Source organism: Carcharodon carcharias, chromosome 18, assembly GCF_017639515.1.
Source record: "Carcharodon carcharias isolate sCarCar2 chromosome 18, sCarCar2.pri, whole genome shotgun sequence".
NCBI lineage: Eukaryota > Metazoa > Chordata > Chondrichthyes > Lamniformes > Lamnidae > Carcharodon > Carcharodon carcharias.
Genome location: NC_054484.1, coordinates 20559918 through 20584820, shown reverse-complemented (window position 1 = coordinate 20584820; position 24903 = coordinate 20559918). Strand labels below are relative to the sequence as shown.

The 24903-nt window shown below is 42.5% G+C and overlaps 1 protein-coding gene across 1 annotated transcript in view; it reads right to left on the bottom strand.

Moving 5' to 3' along the window:
- ripk4 (receptor-interacting serine-threonine kinase 4) overlaps window positions 1–24903 on the bottom strand; it is a 48865-nt gene that overhangs the window by 6671 nt on the left and 17291 nt on the right. The window contains exons 2-7 of the mRNA XM_041212054.1: window positions 12056–12347; window positions 9445–9590; window positions 8829–8878; window positions 5609–5767; window positions 4978–5087; window positions 1950–2202 (exon numbers count right to left, since the gene is read on the bottom strand). Of these exons, the coding sequence (XP_041067988.1) occupies window positions 1950–2202; window positions 4978–5087; window positions 5609–5767; window positions 8829–8878; window positions 9445–9590; window positions 12056–12347 (1010 nt within the window). The remainder of the gene's footprint in view (window positions 1–1949; window positions 2203–4977; window positions 5088–5608; window positions 5768–8828; window positions 8879–9444; window positions 9591–12055; window positions 12348–24903) is intronic.

The window sequence follows — 24903 nt, the reverse complement described above, 5'->3', positions numbered from 1 at the left end:
AGATGCACTGCAGCAACTCACCAAGGCTCTTTTGACAGCAACTTCCAAACCCATTATCTCTACCATCTAGAAGAACGAGGGAAGCAGACACATGGGAACACCACCACCTGGCAGTTCCCCTCCAAGTCATTCACCATCCTGACTTGAAAATATATCGCCGTACCTTCACTGTCGCTGGGTCAAAATCCTGGAACACTCTCCCTAACACCACTGTGGGTGTACCTACACCTGGACTTCAACAGTTCAAGAAGGCAGCTCACCACCAGCTTCTCAAGGGCAATTAGGGATGTGCAATAAATACTGGCCTAGCCCGCTATGTGTGCATCCCATGAAAAGTGTAAAAAAGAAATCAGAATTTGGAAAACCACCATAACTTAAGGCCCTACACCTACAATAAATGTACTTCAGAAGCACATTTCTGTAGAAGTCCATTGGGTCACAATGCAATTTAAATAGGTTGTATGTTTTAACTTGTACAATTAAGAGGCAGGACTGTTCTTAGCAAAGTCACAGATTGTTGGCCATTTGTCTCCAGCGTGAATTATGTTAAAGCCAATTGAAAGAACTAAGCTATTGTTGTTGATCCCGGTAACCATGGCTGCCAAAACAGTTCGCTAGCCAAATACAAAATATTCCTGACTGGATGACAATGAAAACAATGAATTCCTAGCCCTGTGGCTCATTCAGATTGCAACTTAATTATCCATAATGTCTCTGTGGATATAAATGCTCCTTAGGGTGCGGTACTGAGGCACGCATACCAGATGCTTTACAATTTATTCTTGGCTTTTATTTTTGAGATGACAAGTGGTTCTACAAACTTCCCAACAAGGGAAGGAAGAAAACAAATAAGGAGCGTTCCCACTTCCAACCACAATCTGTAATCTCCTCCATTGGAAAAACGTGAGCTCGGACAAGGCAAGTCAGCTGTGATAACTCCAATGGTCAAGCTCCCGGTCAACACTTAGAGCCCAGGATCATACAGCAGAAGGCAGATGCAAAGGGCAGTTGCAGCCATGCTCCAGCCATGAGTTAGCACTTTTAAGGGGATAAAACATTTTGGGAATCACTGCCCGGGAACATCTTCGGTCTGTCCGCAAGCGTGACCCAGACCTTCCTGTCGGTTGCTATTTCAACAAACCACCCTGCTCTCATGCCCACATGTCCATCCTTGGCCTGCTGCAATGTTCCAGTGAAGCCCAACGCAAACTGGAGGGACAGCACCTCATCTTCCGACTAGGCACCTTACAGCCTTCTGGACTTAACATCGAATTCAACAGCTTCAGATCTTGAATTGTCTCCTCTATCTTCACCTCTTCTTTAATCCCTTTTTAATTTTTTTTATCTACTTATTTTTAATTTATATTTATTTTTATTCATTTATTCATTTTTTTTTTATCTCCTTGTATATCCCTTTTTTTATCCTTTTTTCCCCCCCGTCAACCCCTCCCTCCACCACACCCCCAAAAGGGCCATCTGTCATTTGTTCCATGCTATTCTTTCACAGTGTGCTGACTCTTGTTCTGCTATTAACACATTCTGCTTTTTTACATTTATGCCACTATCATCACCCTCTTTAGCCCTTACCACTACCATTAACTCTCCCTTCGTCCTTTTGTCCATGACATCTTTGTCAATCTCTCCTTAGCCTCCACCTATCGCTGGCGTTCCCTCCCAGCTTCACCTGCCCCACCTCCCTTAAACAGTATAAATTCCATTATACTTCTCCTTCTCTTCAGTTTTGAAGAAGGGTTGTATAGGCTCGAAACATTAACTCTGTTTCTCTCTCCACAGATGCTGAGTTTTTCCAGCATTTTCTGTCACTAATCCACATTTCCTGCACTCGCGTATTTTGCTTTTATCTTGGGAATCACTGCAATGGATGACCAATAGTCAGGCTAACAAAGCATCACCTTGTTGCAACGTTTTTTAAGAAAAAAAAAACTTACCGATTCCTCCAGCTTCCTTCCCAAAAGATAACGATATGGATCCTTGGGATGAGAATGCAGAGTCAATGGAGGAGATCCCAGACAGTCTCTTTTTGCTGTCAGCCATCTCCCCACTCGCTGGGCATTCATTTCCAGCCGATTCAAAGCCCAAGTCTAGCTGGGACAACAGTTGGGAAAGGCTGCATTCTTCACTGTCAGAGACCTGCTTGGATTGCTGTTTCTGCACTGGCTGCTCAACTTCTACTGGTGGATCCTGAGAGTAAAATAAGAACACGTCATGTAATATATAGATTGGATGAAAGCCAGATGAACAGTGTACTGACTGTGCACAATGTTCTCTCCTTTGGCCTCTACCTTTCTAAGGATGCAAAACTAGGCAGGGTAATGCTCGAAGAGAACTGTTTGAGAACATTGCTGGAAATAATGCTTGACTAATATGGTGAAACTATGATTGAGTGACCCTTGCCATTGTACAATTATTACGTTGTGTTGTTCCACTCATTTCATTCCTTTAATATATGCCTTTCATTACTTTGACCAGTAGCCAAGATGAAAGGAGAAATTTAGAATATCATGTTTCTAACATGTGTAATTGGGCAGTGGTTCAAGCTTGTGTTATGTTTCTTGAATCTATTGTGCAACATTTGGCTAAACTGGGCCATGGAACAACCTGTGGGTTGGATTGTCAACTCTGGGTGAATGTATTCATGGAGATTTCACATTACTTTCTGTCTTGGCATCACCTGAAAATAATCTTCAGTAACCAGTTGGGTGATTCTTGACTGCCAGTCAAACAGCCATTTCTTCACCATCAGCACACCCACCACCCACCCCTAAAATATTTGGCTAATGAACTGAATCATTCAAAAACAAAAAGCTGGGGGGGGGGGGGGGGGGGTACAATTTTTTCAATGCCCCTATGTTATGCCTGCTGTAAGTAGCCCAGGAACCTCCACAAATAGGAATAATCAGTTGCCAGATAATATGTTTCAGTGTTTTTGGTTGAGGGAATAATGTTTGTCACAATATTGGAAGAGTCCCCTGCTCTTCTTCAAAGTGTCAGTTAATTTCTAATGTCCACCTGAAAAGATGCCCAAACATCTCTGATAATGCAACATTCCTCCAGTACTAGAGCGAAATATCAGTGTAGATCATGTGCTCAAGTTCTAGATTGATACAAGATTTTGTGGGTGTGTTTCCCCCCTCAATCCTGTGCTCAACAAGAGCAAGGAATGTGCTGAGGGGAGGCATATTTTACCATTTATGGCAGCAACAACTGCAGCAATAGTTAGATGCAGAGTATCTGCACTGAAATTCAATAATATATCGTAATAAAAACCAAAAACTGTTGGAAATACACAGCAGGTCAGGCAGCAACTGTGGAGAGAGAGAAACAGAGTTAACCTTTCAGGTGGATGACCTCTTGTCAGAACTATTGTCTCCTTGACCTAAATGATCAACTCTGTTTCTCTCCATAGATGCTGCCTGACCTGCTGAGTATTTCCAGCACCATTTGTTTTCCTTTCAGATCTCCAGCAACCACAGTATTTTACTTTTGTATTAATATATGGTAACCTTAATTTCAGAAGCACCTCCTATTTCACTAGCATGGCCTGCCTTTCCCACACCAACCACTTTTATGGGTGGAGTAAAGGCACCAAATTATTGATAAATTAAAGGCAGTTTTTGACTTTGGATTCAAGTGTCAGGCAATGACCATCTCCAACACGAGAAAATTAAACCATCTTCCCATGACATTCAATGGCATTATCTTCGCTAATCATCATCATCACCCTGGACATTACCATTGACCAGAAACTGAACTGGACCAAACAATTAAATACTCTGGTTACAAGAGCAAGTAAGAGGCTGGGAATTCTGCAGCAAATGACACCTCCTGACTCTCCAAAGTCTGTCCACCAGCTACAAGGCACAAGTCAGAAGAGTGACGGAATACTCTCCACTTACCTGGAGGAGTGCAGCTCCAACAACACTCAAGAAGCTAAACACAATCCAAAACTAAGCCGGCCAATTGATTGGCATCCCATCACCACCTTAAACATTCACTGATGCACAGTAGCAGCAGTGTGTACCACCTACAAGATGTACTGCAGCAACTCACCAAGGCTCCTTCAACAGCACCTGCCAAACTCATGACCTCTACCAAAAAGGAGGCCAAGGACAGCAGATGCATGGGAACACCACCACTTTCAAGATCCCCTCCAAGCCACACACCACCCTGCCATGGAACTACATCGCCATTCCTTCACTGTTGCTATATCAAAATCCTGGAACTCCCCCACCCCCTGAACAGTACTGTGGATGTACCTAAACCACAGACTGCAGCAGTCCAAAATACTGCTCATCACCACCCTCTCAAGGGCAATTAGGAATGGGCATTAAATGCTGGCCTAGCCAGTGACACCCACATCCCATGAAAGAATAATACTACGTTGCTGATTAAACTACAATGTTAGTAAACTTGATTTCTTCAGGAGCAGGGGGAAAATGTTCCCAATCTGAGCATTATTTAGTAGCCCCTCCTAAACGGCTGTATTGGAATGAAGGAGAGTATGGGCATGGACATGTATATCCACACTGATCGTCTGGACTAACATGAAGAATGGCTACCTGAACAAGATATTAGAGGACTGCTGGGGCTTCAATTGTACTCTGTAGAGATGTACTGCCTTTGGGAAAAGTGGGGGAGGGGTGGGGTTGGGGGGTGAAACTGGGAATGAGACAGCTTACAATTGCTTTTGAAATTCAAATGTCTTTGGCAAGCCAACTAACAAGCCAGTCATGATGATCTCAGGTTTGGTGTACAAGTTGTCCCTGTACTCCTGACTAAGCAGGAAGTAGCATTTCCCAATCTAGGTTAGTCTATTCAGGAAACGTCTAGTAAATTATGTCAACAAGTTTGGGCTCAAGTCTTGAGAACTCAGTCTCAGCTGGGGCTTCTCAGAGTTGTTCCAACTTGACTCAATCCACCTACTTTAAAGCAAAAACATAATTAAGTAAGTTTTACCTTTTTATTTGCCTTATGGGTTTGGCCAGAATCCAAAGGCTGTTCTTGTGGTTTCTCTTGTGCCATTTCTTGTGGCTTGGTGCTAAGTTCTTCAGTTTCTGAAGTAATTTCTTTAAAGATAAAATAAAATGTGTTATTAGGCTTCTTTGCATATTGTGCCTTTAAAATAACACTTATTTTCAAACATACACTAACTGGACTGGCATGGTTAAGAGGGAGAAATGAAAGCAGTGGTTCATTGGGATAGGTTGGTACAATGGGCAAGATGAAATGGCAATATGCCAACATACCTTTGACCTCTGAGACGACAGCAAACTAGTGGGATAGAAATCTCTCTCTCCCTCTATACACACACACGCACAAGATGGCTCAATCTCAGTTCAGTTCCTAATAGGCACAAGTGCACAGTACAAAACTGGCCATAATTGGCAGCGAGTGTAGGTCACAGGGGCCAGATGAATCGTTGACGTCAGGAAAAAAAAACAAACCGCTGGTGCAATGAGAGGGGATTAACAGAAGCTGTTCAAAATAGTTTATGGACACAGTGGGATGAAGATTATTTCCTGTAACCCTGTTTTGCTTGCATGCTATTTATGGCCAATACACTGTCTAATTTTAAAGTAAGGTTTACCTTGAAATGTTGGGCGGTCACTGGGAGCCTCCTTCCAGCATCGTTGCATCAGTTTTAATAAACTCTTGCACGCTGGAGGCCTAGATTTAGGAATCGATGATAGATCAGGACGAAGGCCACTCACTACTTTGACCATAATGTGCAGAATATTTGTTTCGGCTAAAAAAAAATTGAGAAAAATACATCAGTACAGTTTTGGATAAATCATAACCCTTGCATTTAATTAATCATTTATCACATCTCAAAGCACTTTATATTTGAAGTCCAGAAATTTATGTAGAGAAACAGGAACCATTCTACATCTGCTCTCATGAAGAAGCTGGTTGGTACCACTGAATATGTTAGTCAGTCACTGGATGAACCTTGGTTACAACATTGGAAAGACTTCCTGCTCAAGATGTGAAGGCATTAGAGAGAGTGCGGAAAAGATTCACAAGCATGATCCCAGGGATAAGAAAGATCAGTTACATGGATAGATTGGAGAAGTTGGGATTGTTTTCCTCAGTGAAGGTCCAATAAATGCATTCAAAATCATAAGGATCAGGACAAGGTAGACAGGGAAAATTGTTCATGTTGGCAGAAGAATCTAGAACCAGAGGCCACAGATTTAGAGTAATTGGCTAAAGCAGTAATGACGACTTGAGGAAAAACTCTTTCATGTAGTGATGGTTGGAATCTGGATTGCACTGCCTGAGTGTGATGGAGGAAGGTTCAACTGAGGCATTGAAGAAGTAATTCGATTATTATCTGAAAAGGAAGAATGTGCAGGACTATGGGGAGAAGGCGGGGGAATGGCACAAACTAAGTTACTCCTATGGAGAGTTGGCACTGACAAGATGGGTTGAATGGCCTTCTTCTGTGCTGTAACCACTCTTTGATCCTGCGATTTCTCCAAAAGGCCAAAGCTCTGAGTGCTGCACAAGGATAGTGGCATGGGCTGTGTATACTCATCCTCCAGATTGGGTTTGAGCTCATAGCACACTTGCTTCTAAATATAAAGGCAATCAACTGGGTAAAACAGATATAATCAAAAACATCAGAATGCTTGATAACACACGACAACACTCTTACATCACGGTGCGGCTAATAGAGTGAAAACAATTTATTACAGCCAGGAGCTTGATGATGTATTGGAATAAGAGTTCATCTTGCACCTTTGGCTCCTGTATTCAAACCCAGGTAAAACCATGAGACAGTCTCCCCTTTAAGGATCCTACATGAAATGAGTTAGGGCACACCATAAGAAGTATGGCTGAATTCGCAGTGGTCCAATTAATGCGGATGTCTAGCATGTAAAATATTACACAGTTACAGTAGGGGGTGCCTGTCTGAGATTGCAGCTGGGCACATTTATTGAGAAAAGAGTAAAAGGAGATTTACACTGATCATGATTGACTTTAACACCTAATGGGTGAATCCCAAAACTAAAAAAAAGGTGTTCCACTCTTCAATGTTAACTAATATTGTCCAATTAATACTAAAAATGGACTTCAAAGCCAAATTTCAGGAAATTTTAATATTTTTCCAGAGGATAGGAGTCCAAAGAAATGGCTCATCAATAAATGATGTACCAATGGTTATCCAGTGTAACCCAAAAATGATTTGCCAATAGAAATCAATAAATCAGGATGCAATTTAGATACTAAGTGCATTACGCATTTTTCCCCTTTAACACAGATGAAAGATCATAGGCCAAAGTGCAGGACTGCACCTAATTTGAAAAACGTTGAGGTGAGGCAAGGTCAATCTGCCAGTAGTAATCAACACGGTTTTGAAGGTATGAGTAGAAGATATTAAAGAGTTCCACAAGTGCTATATCCTGGAAAAAAGTGAACTCAAAGTCCGGATTCCAACAGAGAATGGGAAAAAGTATAGGTTAGGACAGATGTGTACATTTGGCCACGTGTTAGTGAGTGTACGATAGCACGAGAACAGACTGCAACATGAGAAGTAAGGTCAGAGCAACGTGTGGGTGTCCAACTGTGAGAGTGAGAGATCATGAAAGAGACTTCACCATCAGACAACAATTGTTTTCTAAGCTGCCCAGGCGAGCTAAAACAATGTTATAGTCATCCAGATATGGAAACATTTTTCAAATTTTGGATAGATTGGTTTTTTTGGAGCTTTTGGAATAGAGGAGATACAAGAACGAATGAATATGATAAAAGATGATCATGAGGCTAAGAATGTCAATTGATGTCAAATTTGTAAGGGTGGATTTAGCAACATGAGGTAGGAGATGTTCTTTGGATTTGAGAGAGATAGATTCTTGTGGCACTGAAACAAAGAATATTTTTTATTACTTCATTGACAGGCATGAGGTTTACAGAATTTATAACCCAGAACAGGCTGTATTGGTTTTATTATCACATGATCAGCAGTCCTCATCGCATGTACCTGCTTTGATCTCAAATGGCTTTATTCCCAGAAGATCAAGCTCTCGCGATTCAGGGAAAGGGTACAATTTTGTAATGGTTTTTTGGCATAAGAGCAGAAAATTCTGGAAATACACAGCAGGCCAGATGGTGTTAGACTGCAACTCAGGTTGTGGAAAATTCTAGAAGCCAATAGATTTCATAATTTATGGCATAGCACAGGAAAAGAAAAATTGACTGTGGGAATTGCTGCATTGTCATTAAATCTTAACTGCTTGGAAATCTGCCACTCTTACCATCTCTGCTTGATATGTGCCTCTAATGTAGTAATGGCCATTCAAGTGGGTTAGCAAGATATTGGCAAGTAAAAACTCTCGCTACCAAGAACAAGGCCACCACCACCACATCAGGAAAATTAGCAACGTACAGTAAACATGGCCGATTTTTCATGTTTTTTTTTTAAAAACTGTGTCATATGAAGAATGAAGGTTGGTTGCACGCTGAAGGAAGTTAATAAACAGAGAGAGTGGAAGCGTCAGTAAACAGGCTGAATACAGAGTGGGGAAGATGATTGTTAAGAAGGAGGAACAAAATAGGGGCCAGAACAGAGCCCAAGATAACGGTAAGAAAGGAGGCGTCATCAGTCATAGCACAGGTCCTAAAAAGAACTTTTCCATATACAGCTCAAAGATGGCAATCTGGCTTTCACTGGACAGAGCAGATAAAGTGGCCTATTTAATTGAAATTTTTTGCCTTTAAAAGCATGAAGTGTCTGTGTTGTTGGAGCAAAGTTCTTTCAACCTCAGATACATCTACAGGAAAAGGGAACCTATCACAGTACATACCTGCAAAAGGCTTCTTCTGTGTTAAAATCCCCCAGATGACGATGGAAAAACTGCAATGGGGGGAAAAAAACAATTAGAGAGCCATTGAAATATCTAAGAGAACTGTTCATGAAAATTTTGACATTGAAGAAATTAACAGGTAGCTTCCTCTTTTAAGCCAAGCAGGGCATACTAAGCTTCCTCTTTTAAGCCAAGCAGGCCATATTAACACCTCCAGCTAGCTGCAACAGCATTACTGATATCTCATTGTAAAATACTCCCAAGCAGCAACTCTCACAGTATTTTAAATTCCACTTGAATTTCATTTGAAACAAGGGCAGATAAGGAGTGAAATTGACCCGGTTGTTTGGTGAGAAAACCCCTGGGGAATTTATGGTGAGATTTGCGGAGGACCATTTCCAGAGCTGGAAATGGTCAAGGTTTTTTTTTTTAAGAAAGATAACCTCTGCTGGTAGAAGACATGTATGGGATAGCACTGTCCAAAAACCACATGCTCAACGCACCTACAGCCAAAACAAAAATGATGGCTCCAACAGAAAGTGCCATCTTTTGCTACCCAGACCATTTATTTTTATTATACAAGCCTTCATTAAGGGTAAGGAGGAAAATGTCTAACCTGTATACATCATGCTTAATGTCAGAATTCCTCTTCTGCCGTAAACGTTCCGGAGGCAGGTAAGCAATCGTACCACAAAAACCATCCATACTGATGTCTTGCGTGTTAGACAATCCATTCCATCTCGCCAAACCAAAGTCTGAGATCTATACAGAGAAAGGGGTTAATTTACAACATGTATTTATATACTGCCTTTAACATAGTCCCAAGGTGCTCCATTGGCACATTACAAAAAAAGAACTTGATACCAAACCAGGAATAGGAGATGTTAGGGCAGATGATCCAAAGCTTGGTCAATAAGGTAAGTTTTAGGGAGCATCAAAGGAGGAAAGCAAGGCAGAGAGGTGGAGAGGGCTAGAGTGGGAATTCTAGCACTTAGGGCCTACAGGCAGCTGAAGGCACAGCCACCAATAGTGGAGCAATTGAACCTGAGTACGCTCAAGAGGCCAGAATTAGAGGAGTGCAGGTGTCTTAAAGGGCTGTAGGGCAGGAGAAGGTTACAGAAACATGGAAGGGTGAGGCCTTGGAGGGATTGGAAACAAAGATGAGAATTTTAAAATCAAAGCCTTGCCTAACTAGGGTTAGGTCAGCGATGATGGAAAACAGGTGAACAGGATTTGGTGCGAGTTACGACAAGGACAGCAGAATTTTGGATGACTGCAAGTTTATGGAGAGCAGAATGTGGGAGACCAGAAAGGGCTGCATTAGAATAGTCAATTCTACAGGTAATAAAGGCATGGATGATGGTTTCAGCAGCAGATTAGCTGAGGCAGGGATAGAGTCAGGCAATGTTATGGAAGGTTTCAGCAGCAGAAGAGCCAGTTAAGAGTTTGTGAACGACGAATGAAAATAGTTGACATTTCAACAACAGAAAAACTAGGTTACTTTTTCTACAGCCAGTATTAAATGGAAAGTATTATGTATTATCGATGAGAAGATTGGGATATTTGTTAGGCTGTTTCAATGTCATATGCTCTTTACTTTCTCCCCCCGAGTACGTTTTTGCTAAACGTTCTTTTAACGGGAAATCAAAACACTTATAAAACATTTTCAAGTAGCAATGCAACATAGGACACAGTATGCCACAGAATTCTATGACTTGCTTGGGACTGGAATCATTTAACCTAAGAGCAGAGAAGATTAAGGAGAGATTTAATAGAGGTATTCAAAATTATGAGGGGTTTTGATCAAGTAAATAAGGAGGAACTGGAGGTCAGTAGTCAAAGGGGATAGATTGAAGATACTTGGCAAAAGGACCATTGGGAAGATGAGAAGTATATTTATTTTTAAACACAGTGAGATATGGAATGCACTACCTAAAAGGGTGATAGAAGCAGATTCAGTAATTTGCAAAGCCCAATTGGATATGTACTTGAAAAGGAAAATTTTGTTGGGCTAAGGGGCAAGGTCAGAATGAAAGCCCTATCAAATTAGTCACATTCAAAGGGCCAACAAAAGCACAATGGGCCAAATGGCTACTTCTTGTGCCTCATGATTATAACCAACAATTTCCCACAGAATCTGTTATCGCTAGGGAAAATGCTGAGCAGAGACCGGAACAAATGGGAAGGAATAGCATACACCAGATATGTGGCTGCCTCCAGCCATGATATATGGAATGATATATGGGGTTGGGTCACAACAGGAGAAACGCAAGAATGGGATTGGGTTATGCAGCGGGAGGGAGAAAGAATGGGATTGGAATACACAGTAGGAGGGAGAGAGAATGGGATTGGAATACACAGTAGGAGGGAGAGAGAATGGGATTGGAATACACAGTAGGAGGGAGAGAGAATGGGATTGGAATACACAGTAGGAGGGAGAGAGAATGGGATTGGAATACACAGTGAGAGGGAGAGAGAATGGGATTGGAATACACAGTGAGAGGGAGAGAGAATGGGATTGGAATACACAGTAGGAGGGAGAATGGGATTGGAATACACAGTAGGAGGGAGAATGGGATTGGAATACAGAGAGAGAGGGAGAGAGAATGGGATTGGAATACACAGTGAGAGGGAGAGAGAATGGGATTGGAATACACAGTAGGAGGGAGAGAGAATGGGATTGGAATACACAGTAGGAGGGAGAGAGAATGGGATTGGAATACACAGTAGGAGGGAGAGAGAATAGGATTGGAATACACAGTGAGAGGGAGAGAGAATGGGATTGGAATATACAGTGAGAGGGAGAGAGAATGGGATTGGATTACACAATGAGAGGGAGAGAGAATGGGATTGGAATACACAGTAGGAGGGAGAATAGGATTGGAATACACAGTAGGAGGGAGAATGGAATTGGAATACAGAGAGAGAGGGAGAGAGAATGGGATTGGAATACACAGTGAGAGGGAGAGAGAATGGGATTGGAATACACAGTAGGAGGGAGAATGGGATTGGAATACACAGTAGGAGGGAGAATGGGATTGGAATACACAGTAGGAGGGAGAATGGGATTGGAATACACAGTGAGAGGGAGAGAGAATGGGATTGGAATACACAGTAGGAGGGAGAATGGGATTGGAATACACAGTGAGAGGGAGAGAGAATGGGAAAAAACAAAAGTTATGTAAAAGCAGAAAATGAAACTCTTCTGTTAGATTTTCATCCCTTACCTTGACATGATGGTGTGCATCCAGCAGTATGTTTGCAGGTTTCAGGTCCAGATGCAGTAAGGGTGGGGACATGCAGTGAAGAAAATTCATGCCCACCGCTGTTTCATGGATGATGCGGAAACGCAGTTCCCATGGTAATACTTCTGAGGCCAGCAGTTTTTCCAGGGATCCAGTCTCCATGTACTCCATGACTAGTCCCACTGGATCCTTGCAGATCCCATACACTGGGAGTATGTAACGGAATTTTGCCATTTCCATCTTCTTGGCTTCCTCCAGCAGCTCTGCATTCTCTCTGCAAAACAAAGATTAAACAAACTACAATTCTGATCTGGCATGTAAGTAACGCTTGAAAGAGGTAATGATGGAAACGATGGTCATTCACCTATTTCAGATAAAGGGATGAACCCCAAAGTCAGATAGAATTCAATACAAACTGGTTTACTTTGATTTGTACTTTCCACAACTTACCTGATTTTAGCTAGTTTGGCATTAGATACATATAATTCAACCAGATTGTAGCCTGACAGTAAATATCAAACTGATATTCCATAGGAACTCACCAAGGCTCTTTAGACTGCACCTTCCTAACCCACAGCCACTACCATCTAGAAGGACAGGGGCAGCAGACACATGGGAATACCACCACTTAGAAGCTCCCCTCCAAACCACACACTATATATCGCCGTTCCTTCACCGTTGCTGGGTCAAAATCCTGGAACTCCCTTCCTAACAGCACGGTGGGCGTACCTACATCACATGGACTGCAGCGGTTCAAGAAGGCAGCTCACCACCACTTCTCAAGGGCAATTAGGGATGAGCAATAAATGCTGGCCTAGCCAGAAACACCCACACCCATGAATGAATTTTTAAAAAAGGGGACAGTGACATAGTGGCAATGTCACTGGACTAGTAATCCAGAGGGTCAGGCTAATGGACTGGGGATATGGCTTCAAATCACATCATGGCAACTGGTGGAATTCAAATTCAATTAATAAATCTGGAATGTAAAGCTGATCATAATATAAATAAATTAAGAAATATAAAGATTGTGACCATGACAGCTATCAGCGATTGTTGGAAAAATACAACTAGTTCACTGGTTGAAATTTGCCATCCTTGTGTCTTCAGACCCACAGCAATGTGGTTGACTTAACCATCCTCTGAAATGGTCTAGCAAGCCACTCAGTTCAAGGGCAATTAGGCATGGGCAACAAATGCTTGACAAGACAACAAATGTCTTGCCAGCAATGCCCACATCCCATGAAAGAATGTTTTTTAAAAAAAAAGAGATAATGGCCCTGGGGAATGGTGCAGCAAAGATTTGCCAGCACGATTTTGGGGCTAAGAGGGTTAATTTAAGGCTCGGCTTATGACTAATCTTGTATTCCCTCACATATGGAAGATTATTAAGCTTTTTAAGATGATTGCAGGATTTGATGGGACAGAGAGAGAGAAACTATTTCGTCTGATGAGCAAGTTCAGGACAAGTGAGTGCAACTTAGAACGAAGCCATTCAGGGGCGATATCAAGAAGCATTCCTTCACACAAAATGCAGTGGAAATCTAGAACTCGCTCCCTCAAAAAGCTGTTGAGGCTGGGGATCAAAGGAAAATTTGCAAACAGAGATTGATAAAGTTTTGTTTGTAAGGGTATTAAGATACGTGGAACCAATGTGAGAAAAAATGGAATTAACGACATCGTGATCTAACTGAATGGAGGTGAGCCCAAAGAGCCAAACAGCCTACTCCAGGACCCCACAGTAAAGTCTATTCCCACCCAACCTCACGTCTGCACAATTACACGTTCCAGCACAGGTCGCCAGAAAGAGAATACAAGTTGCAATTGGTCAAATCAATTTGTTGAGGCCAATCGTACATCAGAGGGGAAAACATTTGAACACTACACTCGCCTCCCTAAGCCACATGTTAAATGAGATAATGTAGCCTTAGGCCAAGTATTGAACTGCACTTTGGCTAGTGCAAAATTTGTTCTGCTACAGTAAATGTAACTAATGATTTACTAGGTAAAGTACCATGCAGTATAGTACTGAACCATTCAGAGCAGAGAGTTTCATATTCTACCCTTGACCTGTGTGGAAGCATCAGCTGCCATGTCCCTATTGGTTCCTTTACCTCTGATTCAGGACGAAGTGAAAGAGAAAGCCACCAAGACCCTGGTCACTAGCTGATCAGCCTTACTGCAAAATGACTGTACAAGCTTTAGGTATGCTCAGTATTGGACTCTGCCATGGTTCCCCTCAGAGACTCTGCTGACAGTATCTATCTGGGTACTGTCTCGGACTGCTGAGGGAGGCAAGGGAGGAGGTCGCAGGGGCTCTGACCCAAATTTTTAATTCCTCTCTGGCCACGGGGGAGGTGCCAGAGGACTGGAGAACAGCTAATGTGGTTCCGCTATTTAAGAAAGGTTGTAGAGAGAAGCCAGGGAACTATAGGCCAGTGAGTCTCACATCAGTGGTAGGGAAACTATTGGAGAAAGTTCTGAAGGAGAGTATCTATCTCCACTTGGAGAGGCAAGGTTTGATCAGGGATAGTCAGCATGGCTTTGCCAGAGTGAGGTCATGCCTAACAAATTTGATTGAATTTTTTGAGGTGGTGACCAGGTGTGTAGATGAGGGTAGTGTAGTTGATGTAGTTTATATGGATTTCAGCAAAGCATTTGACAAGGACCCACATGGGAGACCTATAAAGAAGGCAAATGCACATGGGATACGGGGTAATTTGATAAGGTGAATTCAAAATTGGCTTAGTTGTAGAAGGCAGAGGGTGATAACAGAAGGATGCTTTAGTGACTGGAAGCCAGTGTCCAGTGGCATACCACAGGGATCTGTGCTGGGTCCCCTATTATTTGTCATTTATATAAACGACATAGATGACCATGTGGGGGGTAGGATTAGTAAGTTTGCGGATGACACAAAAATCGGCCGGGTGGTTAACAGTGAGGTTGAGTGTCTTGAGCTACAGGAAGATATAGATGGGATGGTCAAATGGGCAGATAATTGGCAGATGGAATTTAACCCTGAAAAGTGTGAGGTGGTACACTTTGGAAGGAGTAATTTGACAAGGAAGTATTCAATGAACGGCATGGCACTATGAAGTTCTGAGGAACAAAGGGACCTTGGTGTGTGTGTCTGTAGATCTCTGAAGGCGGAGGGGCACATTAGTGGGGTGGTGAAAAAGGCATATGGGACACTTGCCTTTACCATTCGAGGCATAGATTACAGAAGTAGGAAGGTAATGTTGGAGTTGTATACAACCTTAGTGAGGCCACAGCTAGAGTAATGTGTGCAGTTCTGGTCGCCACATTATAGGAAGGATGTGATTGCACTGGAGGGGGTGCAGCGGAGATTCACCAGGATGTTGCCTGGGATGAAACATTTAAGTTATGAAGAGAGGTTGGATAGACTTGGGTTGTTTTCGTTGGAGCAGAGAAGACTGAGGGGTGACCTGATCGAGGTGTACAAGATTATGAGGGGCATGGACAGGGTGGATAGGGAGCAGCTGTTCCCTTTAGTTGTAGGGTCAGTCACAAGGAGGCATAAGTTCAAGGTGAGGTGCAGGGGCTTTAGGGGGGATGTGAGGAAAAACTTTTTTACCCAGAGGGTGGTGACGGTCTGGAATGCACTGCCTGGGAGGGTGGTGGAGGCGGGTTGCCTCACATCCTTTAAAAAGTACCTGAATGAGCACTTGGCACATCATAACATTCAATGCTATGGGCCAAGTGCTGGTAAATGGGATTAGATAGGTGGGTCAGGTGTTTCTCACGTGTCAATGCAGGCTCGATGGGCCAAAGGGCCTCTTCTGCACTGTGATTCTGGGATCAGACCTGAATAATAATTACTTGGGTAAGGTGTCATGGAACAGTTTATACAGTGAAGTGATCATCTAAAGAGTTGGCCCATTGAGTCATAAAAAGTTGTATAGGCACTGAATTGCACATAACTCTTGTTAATGAAGATTCTATCTTCACATACTTTCTCAGCTGAATGACTTCTTGGGGATAAACTATTGAGCAAGAACAGAATCTTTGGTTGAGTTAATTCAGAGACTGTCTGGAGCCAGTAAGGGAAGTTAGATCTCCAAGACAAGATTTTCATATTAAACAAAAACATTCATAGCAACTGCAGCTCAGTGCTCCAGGTAAAAGGAGCCCAATGTAAACTTATGACATTATCGTCAGGTGAGTCAGTACACAAATCTGTACATCTTTGGCATCTTATACTCAACCTGTTCTGTAGGATTGACAGGCCTATTCATTCCAGAAGATAATGGAAATATTGTTACAGTCATTCCCTTGTTACATTAACATGTAGTTTGGCATAATGTGGATAAATTTTCAACAGTGAATGTGCTATTTATTGCTGATAAAGGGATCCAAGTGCCTTGCTTTACACTCAAATTATATATGTCTGCTTTACACTCAAATTATATATGGCCATGGAGGATCACAATGACATTTATGACTCGCTCTTTGAAACAACTCAAGTCTGCACCTGCAAAATGAACAAGGATCTCAATGTTTTCCCTATTCGCAACAAACTACCGTAAGGTAAAGGGCAGAGGTTTTTCAATTCCTCTTTGAAAGAAAGTGAAAAAATCTCAAGCCTATTCAGCCAATCTCTTAAAGCATTCAACATGGCTGCATTACACATTTGACAAAGCCCAACAACCAAAGAGAACGTGGTCATCTATGTGCAACACATCTTTAAGTCATTCAACCCCTTGTTTTTTCACCTTTGGGCCAGTTCAAATCCAGTCTAGAAAAATGGGCTAAAGGCTTCTTGTCTGCTGACGATAAGGGTCCTGTGGGGAATGAGATTGGGTAGTTTCAGTCTACGTGGGCACCTCAGTACAGACAAACTCTCATCTGGCGTTAGATTTGCAGTTTCTATTCAGAAAAGCCACACGATAACTGAGATATGTCATACAAACGGTCTTCTGAAGATCAAGTTAAAGCGCATTGTTTGGGCAGAGTTAAAGGAGCTTTACTTTCTCTTCTACTTAACACAGCAGTTCATGATACCTGACACAGGATGTCTGACATTGGAAGCATCCTGTGATACAGCATAAGAAATAGGAATAGGTCATTCAGCTTCTCAAGCCTGTTCACCGTTCAATAAGATCAGATCTTATCTGATCATGACCTCAACTCCACTTTCCTGCCAGGCCCACATAGCCTTTGACTCTTTTGTAGATCAACCTTAAAAATATTCAATGACCCAGCCTCCACTGCACTCTGGAGAAGAGTTCCAAAGATTAATGACTGTCTGGAGAGAAGAAATTCTGCCTCATCTCCGTCTTAAATGGGAGATGCCTTATTCTAAACTGGGCCCTTAGTTCCAGATTTCCCCAAAAGAGGAAACATCTTTTCAGCATTACCCCGGCAAGCCCCCTCAGAATCTTATATATCTCAGGAAGGTCACCTCATTCTTCTAACCTCCAATGAGTAGAGCCCCAGCCTGGTCAATATTTTCTCATATGAAAACCCCTTGCATCCCATACAGGAATCAACCTTCTCTGAACTGCTTCCAATATAAGTATACCACTCCTTAAACATGGAGGCCAAAATCAAACCTCACCTGGATGAGGGTCACCTTTACAACAAAACAAATGAAATGTAAATAGTTGCTGGATTTTAAATTCAACAAAAAAAGGGATCTAAAAGCCAAATCTCTGTTTTTGGTTGAAGTCATCTCACCCAGTTCCTAATGGGCTTATGCCCCTGGCCAATGTTTACAACACAACATAAATTAGCCAAAATGGAGATCATATCCAGAGGGACTCCTGGAGGAAATGGGAATGTCACACTGGGACAATAGGGTCTAATGTTCTGAGGCTAAATTCAAGGAACCTTGCTATGTCACTGCAGAGGAAGCCACAGAAGCAAAACCATTTTACTTCCCCATTGGTACTTTCCAGTGAACAAACTCCCTCTTCCGACTTATTACACCACACCCATCACCGTCTTCTTGCCATCACAAAAAGCAGAGATTTCTGTTAAAGCTGAATACCAAGGGACATTATAAACAAAACATACCTGTATGTCATATAAACGCTTAAGGTCCTACAGAACTACCAGTGTTCTGATGAAAGGTCATCGATCTGAAATATTGGCCAGGATTTTCCTATGGCGAGCAGGCTGGGCGGGAGTGGGGGTGGGGGTGGGGGCGCGGAGCCGATCGCCACCCGCGCCGCCATTTTACACGGGCGGACCAATTGGGGCCTGCCCAGCATAATACACAGCCGGTAGCGTGGGCGGGGGGGGGGGGAGGAGGGAGAGCTGGGGCCAATGCCAAAGAGCGCAGCAATCTCCCTGAGTCACGGAGCTGCCTCAGGGAGATTGAATGGATATTAAAATGATTACAGAAAAGATTTAACAATGTATTTAAACATGCTCCCTCATGTGACTGTCACATGAGTGGGGGCATGTTTTTATATTAATGAAAATTTATTTTTTTTATTTAATAAAAAAGGTTCAGGAAACCCTATCCCACTCGTGATGAGGCTTCCCGAAAAACATTAAGGCCGCTTGGGCTTTTCGCCTACCCACCAACCTTAAGGTTGGACAGGCAAGCATTCTTAAGTGCTTTAATTAATTTCTTAATGGCCTTAATAGGCCGTTTACATTTTGGCTGGTGCACAGCCAACTCCGGTGCGCACCCACCGAACGAAATATTGCGATGGCATTGGGACACGCGACCAGCGTCATCACGCGTCATTTTAAGCATCGGCGTGTTGGGCCCGCGCCCGCACACCGACCGGAAAATTCTGCCCGTTAATTCTGTTTTTCTCTCTCTACAGATGCAGCCTGACCTGCTGAGCATTTCCAGTATCTTCTGTTTTAATATCAATGTAGCGCGGCTTCAACTAAAGGCCTATTTGGGGGGAAATCAAGATATACTGGCCAGACAACAGCTAGAATCCACCCCTGTTTCCGTGTTTGGTTCACAAATTTTGCCTCAATCTGCCACTCACCCCAGAACCCTAGGGTTGCCAACCCTCCAGGATTGGCCTGGAGTCTCCAGGAATTGAAGATTCATCTCCAGGACACTGTTGCATGCAACCCTGTAGAAAAATTATCGGGACATTGGAAACGATTGCTTTTTTCTTTAAATTTTCTTTGAACATTTTTCTTTACCCGATACAGAAATACTGAAAGTGGGGTAAAAAGGCTGTTTGGCTGACAATGGCTGTCTTTTTGCTTTCCAATTGGCGTAGGAAGACAAGGATGGATGCGTTGGCTGGCTAATGGCTGGAGCTTGGGAGCAAGTCATGTGATGAAACCTCCAGAAATACATTTAGTCACAGTGGTATCCCTACCCTTTGGCTATGGAGTAATAAATAATCCAGGCTTCCTGAAATTTATCTCGACTTCAGTTGGACTGCTCCTGGGTGTCCACATCAGATGCCCCATGACTTGCACCTCAAATTCAATGGCATTTCTGTGAAATTAAGACTCTTTCAGTTGTCAAAAAGAGTGAATGCTCACTCAACCGTAAGTCCCAGCGTTTACCCAGTATCTCAATTCCTTCTATTCAGAGGCCAATTTACATTTCCACTTCTTTTCAGAAGAAATATCCAGTTTAATGTTCATATGACACATCACTGCCCATAATGTGCTCTCTCATGAAAGCTGAGTTAGGAGCTAGTTTTCAATAGGCATTTTTCCACCAACAACTTGTATTTATATTTATATGTCTTTACGTTGGAAGCAGTTCAGAGAATGTTTGCTGGACCAATAGCTGGAATGGGAGGGTTGTCTGATGAGGAAAGGTTGGACAGTCTAGGCCCATATCTGCTGGAGTTTAGATGAGTAAGAGGCAACTTGATTGAAACCTTTAAGATCCTGAGGGGTCTATGCAGGAAGCGGAGAGGATGTTTCCTCTTGTGGGAGAATCTAGAACTAGCGGTCACTGTTTAAAAATAAGGTATCGCCCATTTAAGACAGAGATGAGGAGAAATATTTTCTGAGGGTCACGAGTCTTTGGAACTCATCCTCAAAAGGCAGTGGAAGCAGTGTCTTTCAATATTTTTCAGGCAGAGCTAGATAGATTCTTGATAAGCTAGGGGGTGGAGGGTTATTGGGAGTGGGTGGGAATGTGGAGTTGAGATTACAATCAGATCAGCCATGATCTAAGAATGGCAGAGCAAGCTCGAGGGGCTGAGTGGCCTAATCCTGCTCCGAATTCATATGTTCTTATGTTACCATAATAAAATGTCCCAAGGAAATTCACAGGAGCATTTAGGAGCAAAATTTGACACTACGCCACATAAGGGGAGATTAGGGCAGATGACCAAAAGCTTAGTCAAAAACACAATACAATAATCTAACGTGATTCAGAGTCTCATGGGAGCATCCCCATCTCTAAGTCACACACCATCCGTTCCTTCAAGAGTGCTGGGGCACGATCCTGGAATTTCCTGCACAAGGACTGTATTGGTTCATGGAGAAAGGCCCACCATGATCTTTGAGCCATTGTCCGAGTTGCTTCCGCCAAACCCACTGAGGACATTATAACACCCAACCTGAACGCAAGTCCAATTTTGCAAAGGAAGAGAGTTGCGTTCCTGCACTGTACCTGACCTGCCTTTCATTTTATATTTGGAGGCAATGCTGTTTATGTATTTGGGGTATGGCACTTTCCTCTGGGAGCAGAGTACCATGGTCAACTAATGTCAATACCATTAGGGACAATAATGTAAATCTGCCCCCTATCGACCTGCAACGCCACCAATAATGGACTTCCCATCCCTCCCTTCACTAATGGCAGAGGAGGTTGTGATTTCATGTCATTTTTTGAAGATGATGAGGGGAGTTATCCCCATTAATCTGGCTAGGATGATAAAAGCTGAAAGTCATGACTTTAGCAAATCTGCAATCATTCTATTCATATAAACGATGAATGACCTTCCTCATCTTTATCAAACTTGTGAACACCAACATGGATAGCTATAGAACATTGGAAAAAAGACAAGTCATAGACAATGACACTGGGCCGTTTTATAATTTTGGTGGGGGTAAATTATTCAATGGTAGAAACTTGATTGGCACAGTGCCCCCTTGTTTCTGGAATTGTCTGATAGGATAATGTGACAAATGTATATGTCATAAGTTACATTTACTTGGTGCTGTCATAACCTTCACCTTCAATGGCAACTGGTAAATAAGACAGCATTTCTCTCTTTGAAAGAGGAGATACCACATGAACAACAACCTTCAGTATATAAATTGTTGTTCACTTTACATTATTATACTTACTAAGTGTCCTGCTGAATGCAAGACAAAAAGCTTTGACATGTCTCTTTTGTTAGCAATACTCAAGTTCTGTACTACCAAATTTTGTCAACGCCAGTTTGCATCCAAATTTCCTGCCAATCTAGTTAGCACACATCACAACTCAACAACTTGAATTTATGTAGCACCTTTAATGCAGCAAAACATCCCCAGGCATTTCACAGGAGCATTATCAAACAAAATTTGACACTGAGTCACATGAGGAGATTTAGAGGGCAGGTGATCAAAAGCTTGGACAAAGAAATCAATTTTGAAGAGTGCCTTAAAACAGAAAGCAGAGGTGACAAGGTTTAGGTGGGAATTCCATCACTTATAGGATCTAGGCAACTGAAGACACACTGGCAGTATTGGAGCAATTAAAACTAGGAATCCACAAGGGGCTAGAATTAGAGGACTGCAGAAATCTCAGAGGGTTTTGAGATGGAGAATGCTAGAACTAGAGAGGGGTGAGGCCACAAGAAGGGTTTGAAAACAGGATGAGAATTTTAACAAAGCATTGCTTAACCAAGAGCCAATATAGCTCAGTCAGCACATGGGTGAGATACGGCAAAACATACCCATAAAGAATGAAAATTAAAGTTTCAAGCCATCTAACCAACATTAATGCCCATTAGTTCCCACATCTAGGGGCAATCACACCTCAGAGCCAGAAGGCTCTGGGTTTAAGGTCCACTCCAGAGACATGAGCACAAAATCTAGGCTGACACACTAAGCGCAGTACTGAGGAAGTGCTGCACCATCAACAGTGCTGTCTTTCAGGTGCGACATTAAACAGAGCCCATGTCTGCTCCCTCAGGTGGATGCAAAGGATACCATGGCACTTTCAGAAGAAGAATTTTTTTCCCTCAACCAGCATCATTTTCACAGATTATCTGGTCATTATCACTTTGCTATTTGTGAAATTACGTGCACGACACATAGCATCTGAACTTTCTGATATGTGCTTTTCACCCAAATTGAATCCAAATACACAGAAAATCATATCACTAAAGAAGTTTGTATCGAGGAAGCTTTGTGTAAATGTGTTATAGAAATACAAATTGTTAAAAGGTGCAGTAAAGTATCTGTTATCCATCTTTCCAATTAGCCATCAGAATCTTAATGTGTGTTCGCCAGTTTGCTGTTTATCTTAAAAAGCAAAATACTGCAGATGCTGGATATCTGAAACAGAAACAGAAAATGCTGAAAAAAAACTCAGCAGGTCTAGCAGCATCTGTGCAGAGAAAAACCAGAGTCAATGAAGAGTCATATGGACTCGTAATGTTAACTCTGGTTTTTCTCTGCACAGATGCAGTTAGACCTGCTGAGTTTTTCCAGCATTTTCTGTGTTTGTTGCTGCGTATCTTGGATGTCTGATTTATCTCAAAAGCAATGCAGAGGTAACACTAGTTCCAAATCTACAACAGGTTAATTTATGATACTTTAAAATACTTCAGAACTTACAGGATTTTCTATATACACATATGGTCTCAGTCAGAGTCCAGGTATTCTCTCTGGAAATTTCTGTTAAGTAGCTCTCTAGCTCCCACAAGCTTAAGCAATCAAATAACGTTACATAGAGCAGAGAACTGACTAATAATCAAATAATTAAACACTACACTTAAGACTAAATCCTCACACAAGATCACCTTACTGACAGTCTAGAAACAACAATTTCCTTGTCTGATAAATCATCACACCAAGGAAAGATTAGCTTTTCATTTGCTGTGCTGGGGGAACATGCTGTACCATAATGCAAGACCAATATTTAGGACTTTCTATCATCTACTTACGATGTTTTAAAAAATTAATACAGAATGCTGACATCATTGGCAAGACTGGTATTCATTGGACATTACCAATTGTCCTGAAGAGGCCGAGATGGTCTGCCTTCCTGGACCAGTGCAATTTCTTTGATATAAAGGAGAAGTTGGATGGCTGTTCGAATGGCAGTTAAGCATGAGCCATAATAGTGTGGGTCTGGAGTTACATAGAAGCCAGGCAAGGATGGTAGGTCTCCTTGCCTCAAGGACATTAATACAATTGAACAGCTTTATGGCCACTTTTACTAGTACTCAATGTTCTACTCAGTTTTTGAGATTCTAAGAGCTGATTTGTAACTACCCAATACTCACAAACAGGAAGACAGTCTGGCCACTATTACATTGACAATTTTCAACCATTCCTCTTCAGGGACAGCAACCTCCAGGTGTAGCCCTACAGGTACTTGCTTTCAGTTTTCAATCAGCCTTTTTTTTTTTAATTCATTCACAGGATGTAGGCATCATTGGCTAGGCCACAGTGCTGTTAGGACAGGGTTCCAGGAATTTGACCCAGCGACAGTGAAGGAACGGCAATATATTTCCAAGTCAGGATGGTGAATGGCTTGAAGGGGAACTTTCAGGTGTTGTTGTTCCCATGCATCTCTGCCCTTGTCCTTCTAGGTGCTGGAGGTCATGGGTTTGGACTCAGCCTTGGTGGGCATCTTGAAGATGGTACACACTGCTACCACTGTGCTTCACTGGTGGAGGAACTGAATGCTTAAGGTGGTGGATAGGATGTCAATCAAGCGGGCTGCTTTGTCCTGGATAATGTCAAGCTTCTTGATTGTTGTGGGAGCTGCACTCATACAGGCAAGTGGTAAGTATTCCATCACACTCCTGACTTGTGCCTTGTAGATGGTGGACTGGCTTTGGGAAATCAGGAGTTGGGTTACTCACCACAGAACTCTCAGCCTCTGATCATTCTTGTAGCCACAGTACTTATATGGCTAGTCCAGCTCAGTTTCTGGTCAATGGTAACCCCCAGGATGTTGATAGTGGGGGATTCAGTGATGGCAATGCCATTGAATGTCAAGGCATTGTCGGAGATGGTCATTGCCTGGCACATCTGTTGCACAGATGCAACTTGCCGCTTATCAGTCCAAGCCTGAATATTGTCAAGGTCCTGCTGCATTTGGACATGGGCTGCTTCAATATCTGAGGAGTCATGAATGGTGCTGAACATTGTGCAATCATCAGTGACCTTATGATGGAAGGAGGGTCATTGATGAAGCAGCTGAAGAATGCTGGGCCGAGGACACTGCCCTGAGGAGCTCCTGCAGTGATGTCCTGGAGTTGAGATGACTGACTTCCACAAACACAAGCCTTTGTGCTAGGTATGACTCCAACCAATGGAGAGTTTTCTTCCTGATTCCCATTGACTCTAGTTTTGCTAAGGCTCATTGATACCACACTCGGTGAAACACTGCCTTGATGTCAAGGGCAGTTACAAGCATACTTGTCTCAAAGATTAAGCCATGCAAGTCTCAGCACTCATGGCAGGTATAGTGAAACTGCAAATTAAGTCAGTTACTGTTCCTTTTGTCACTCCAAACGTTACTTGCATAACTGTGGTAATTCTAGAGCTCATACACACAAACGAACACTGACCCATGTGCAGTTGCAAGCATTTATCAGATCAAAACCAATCCAAGCTCGCCCGACAGCTTTGGTGACACTGGATAACCCCAAGCTGATAATGCGTCTTTGTGATAGTGATGATTCATTCGAATGTCT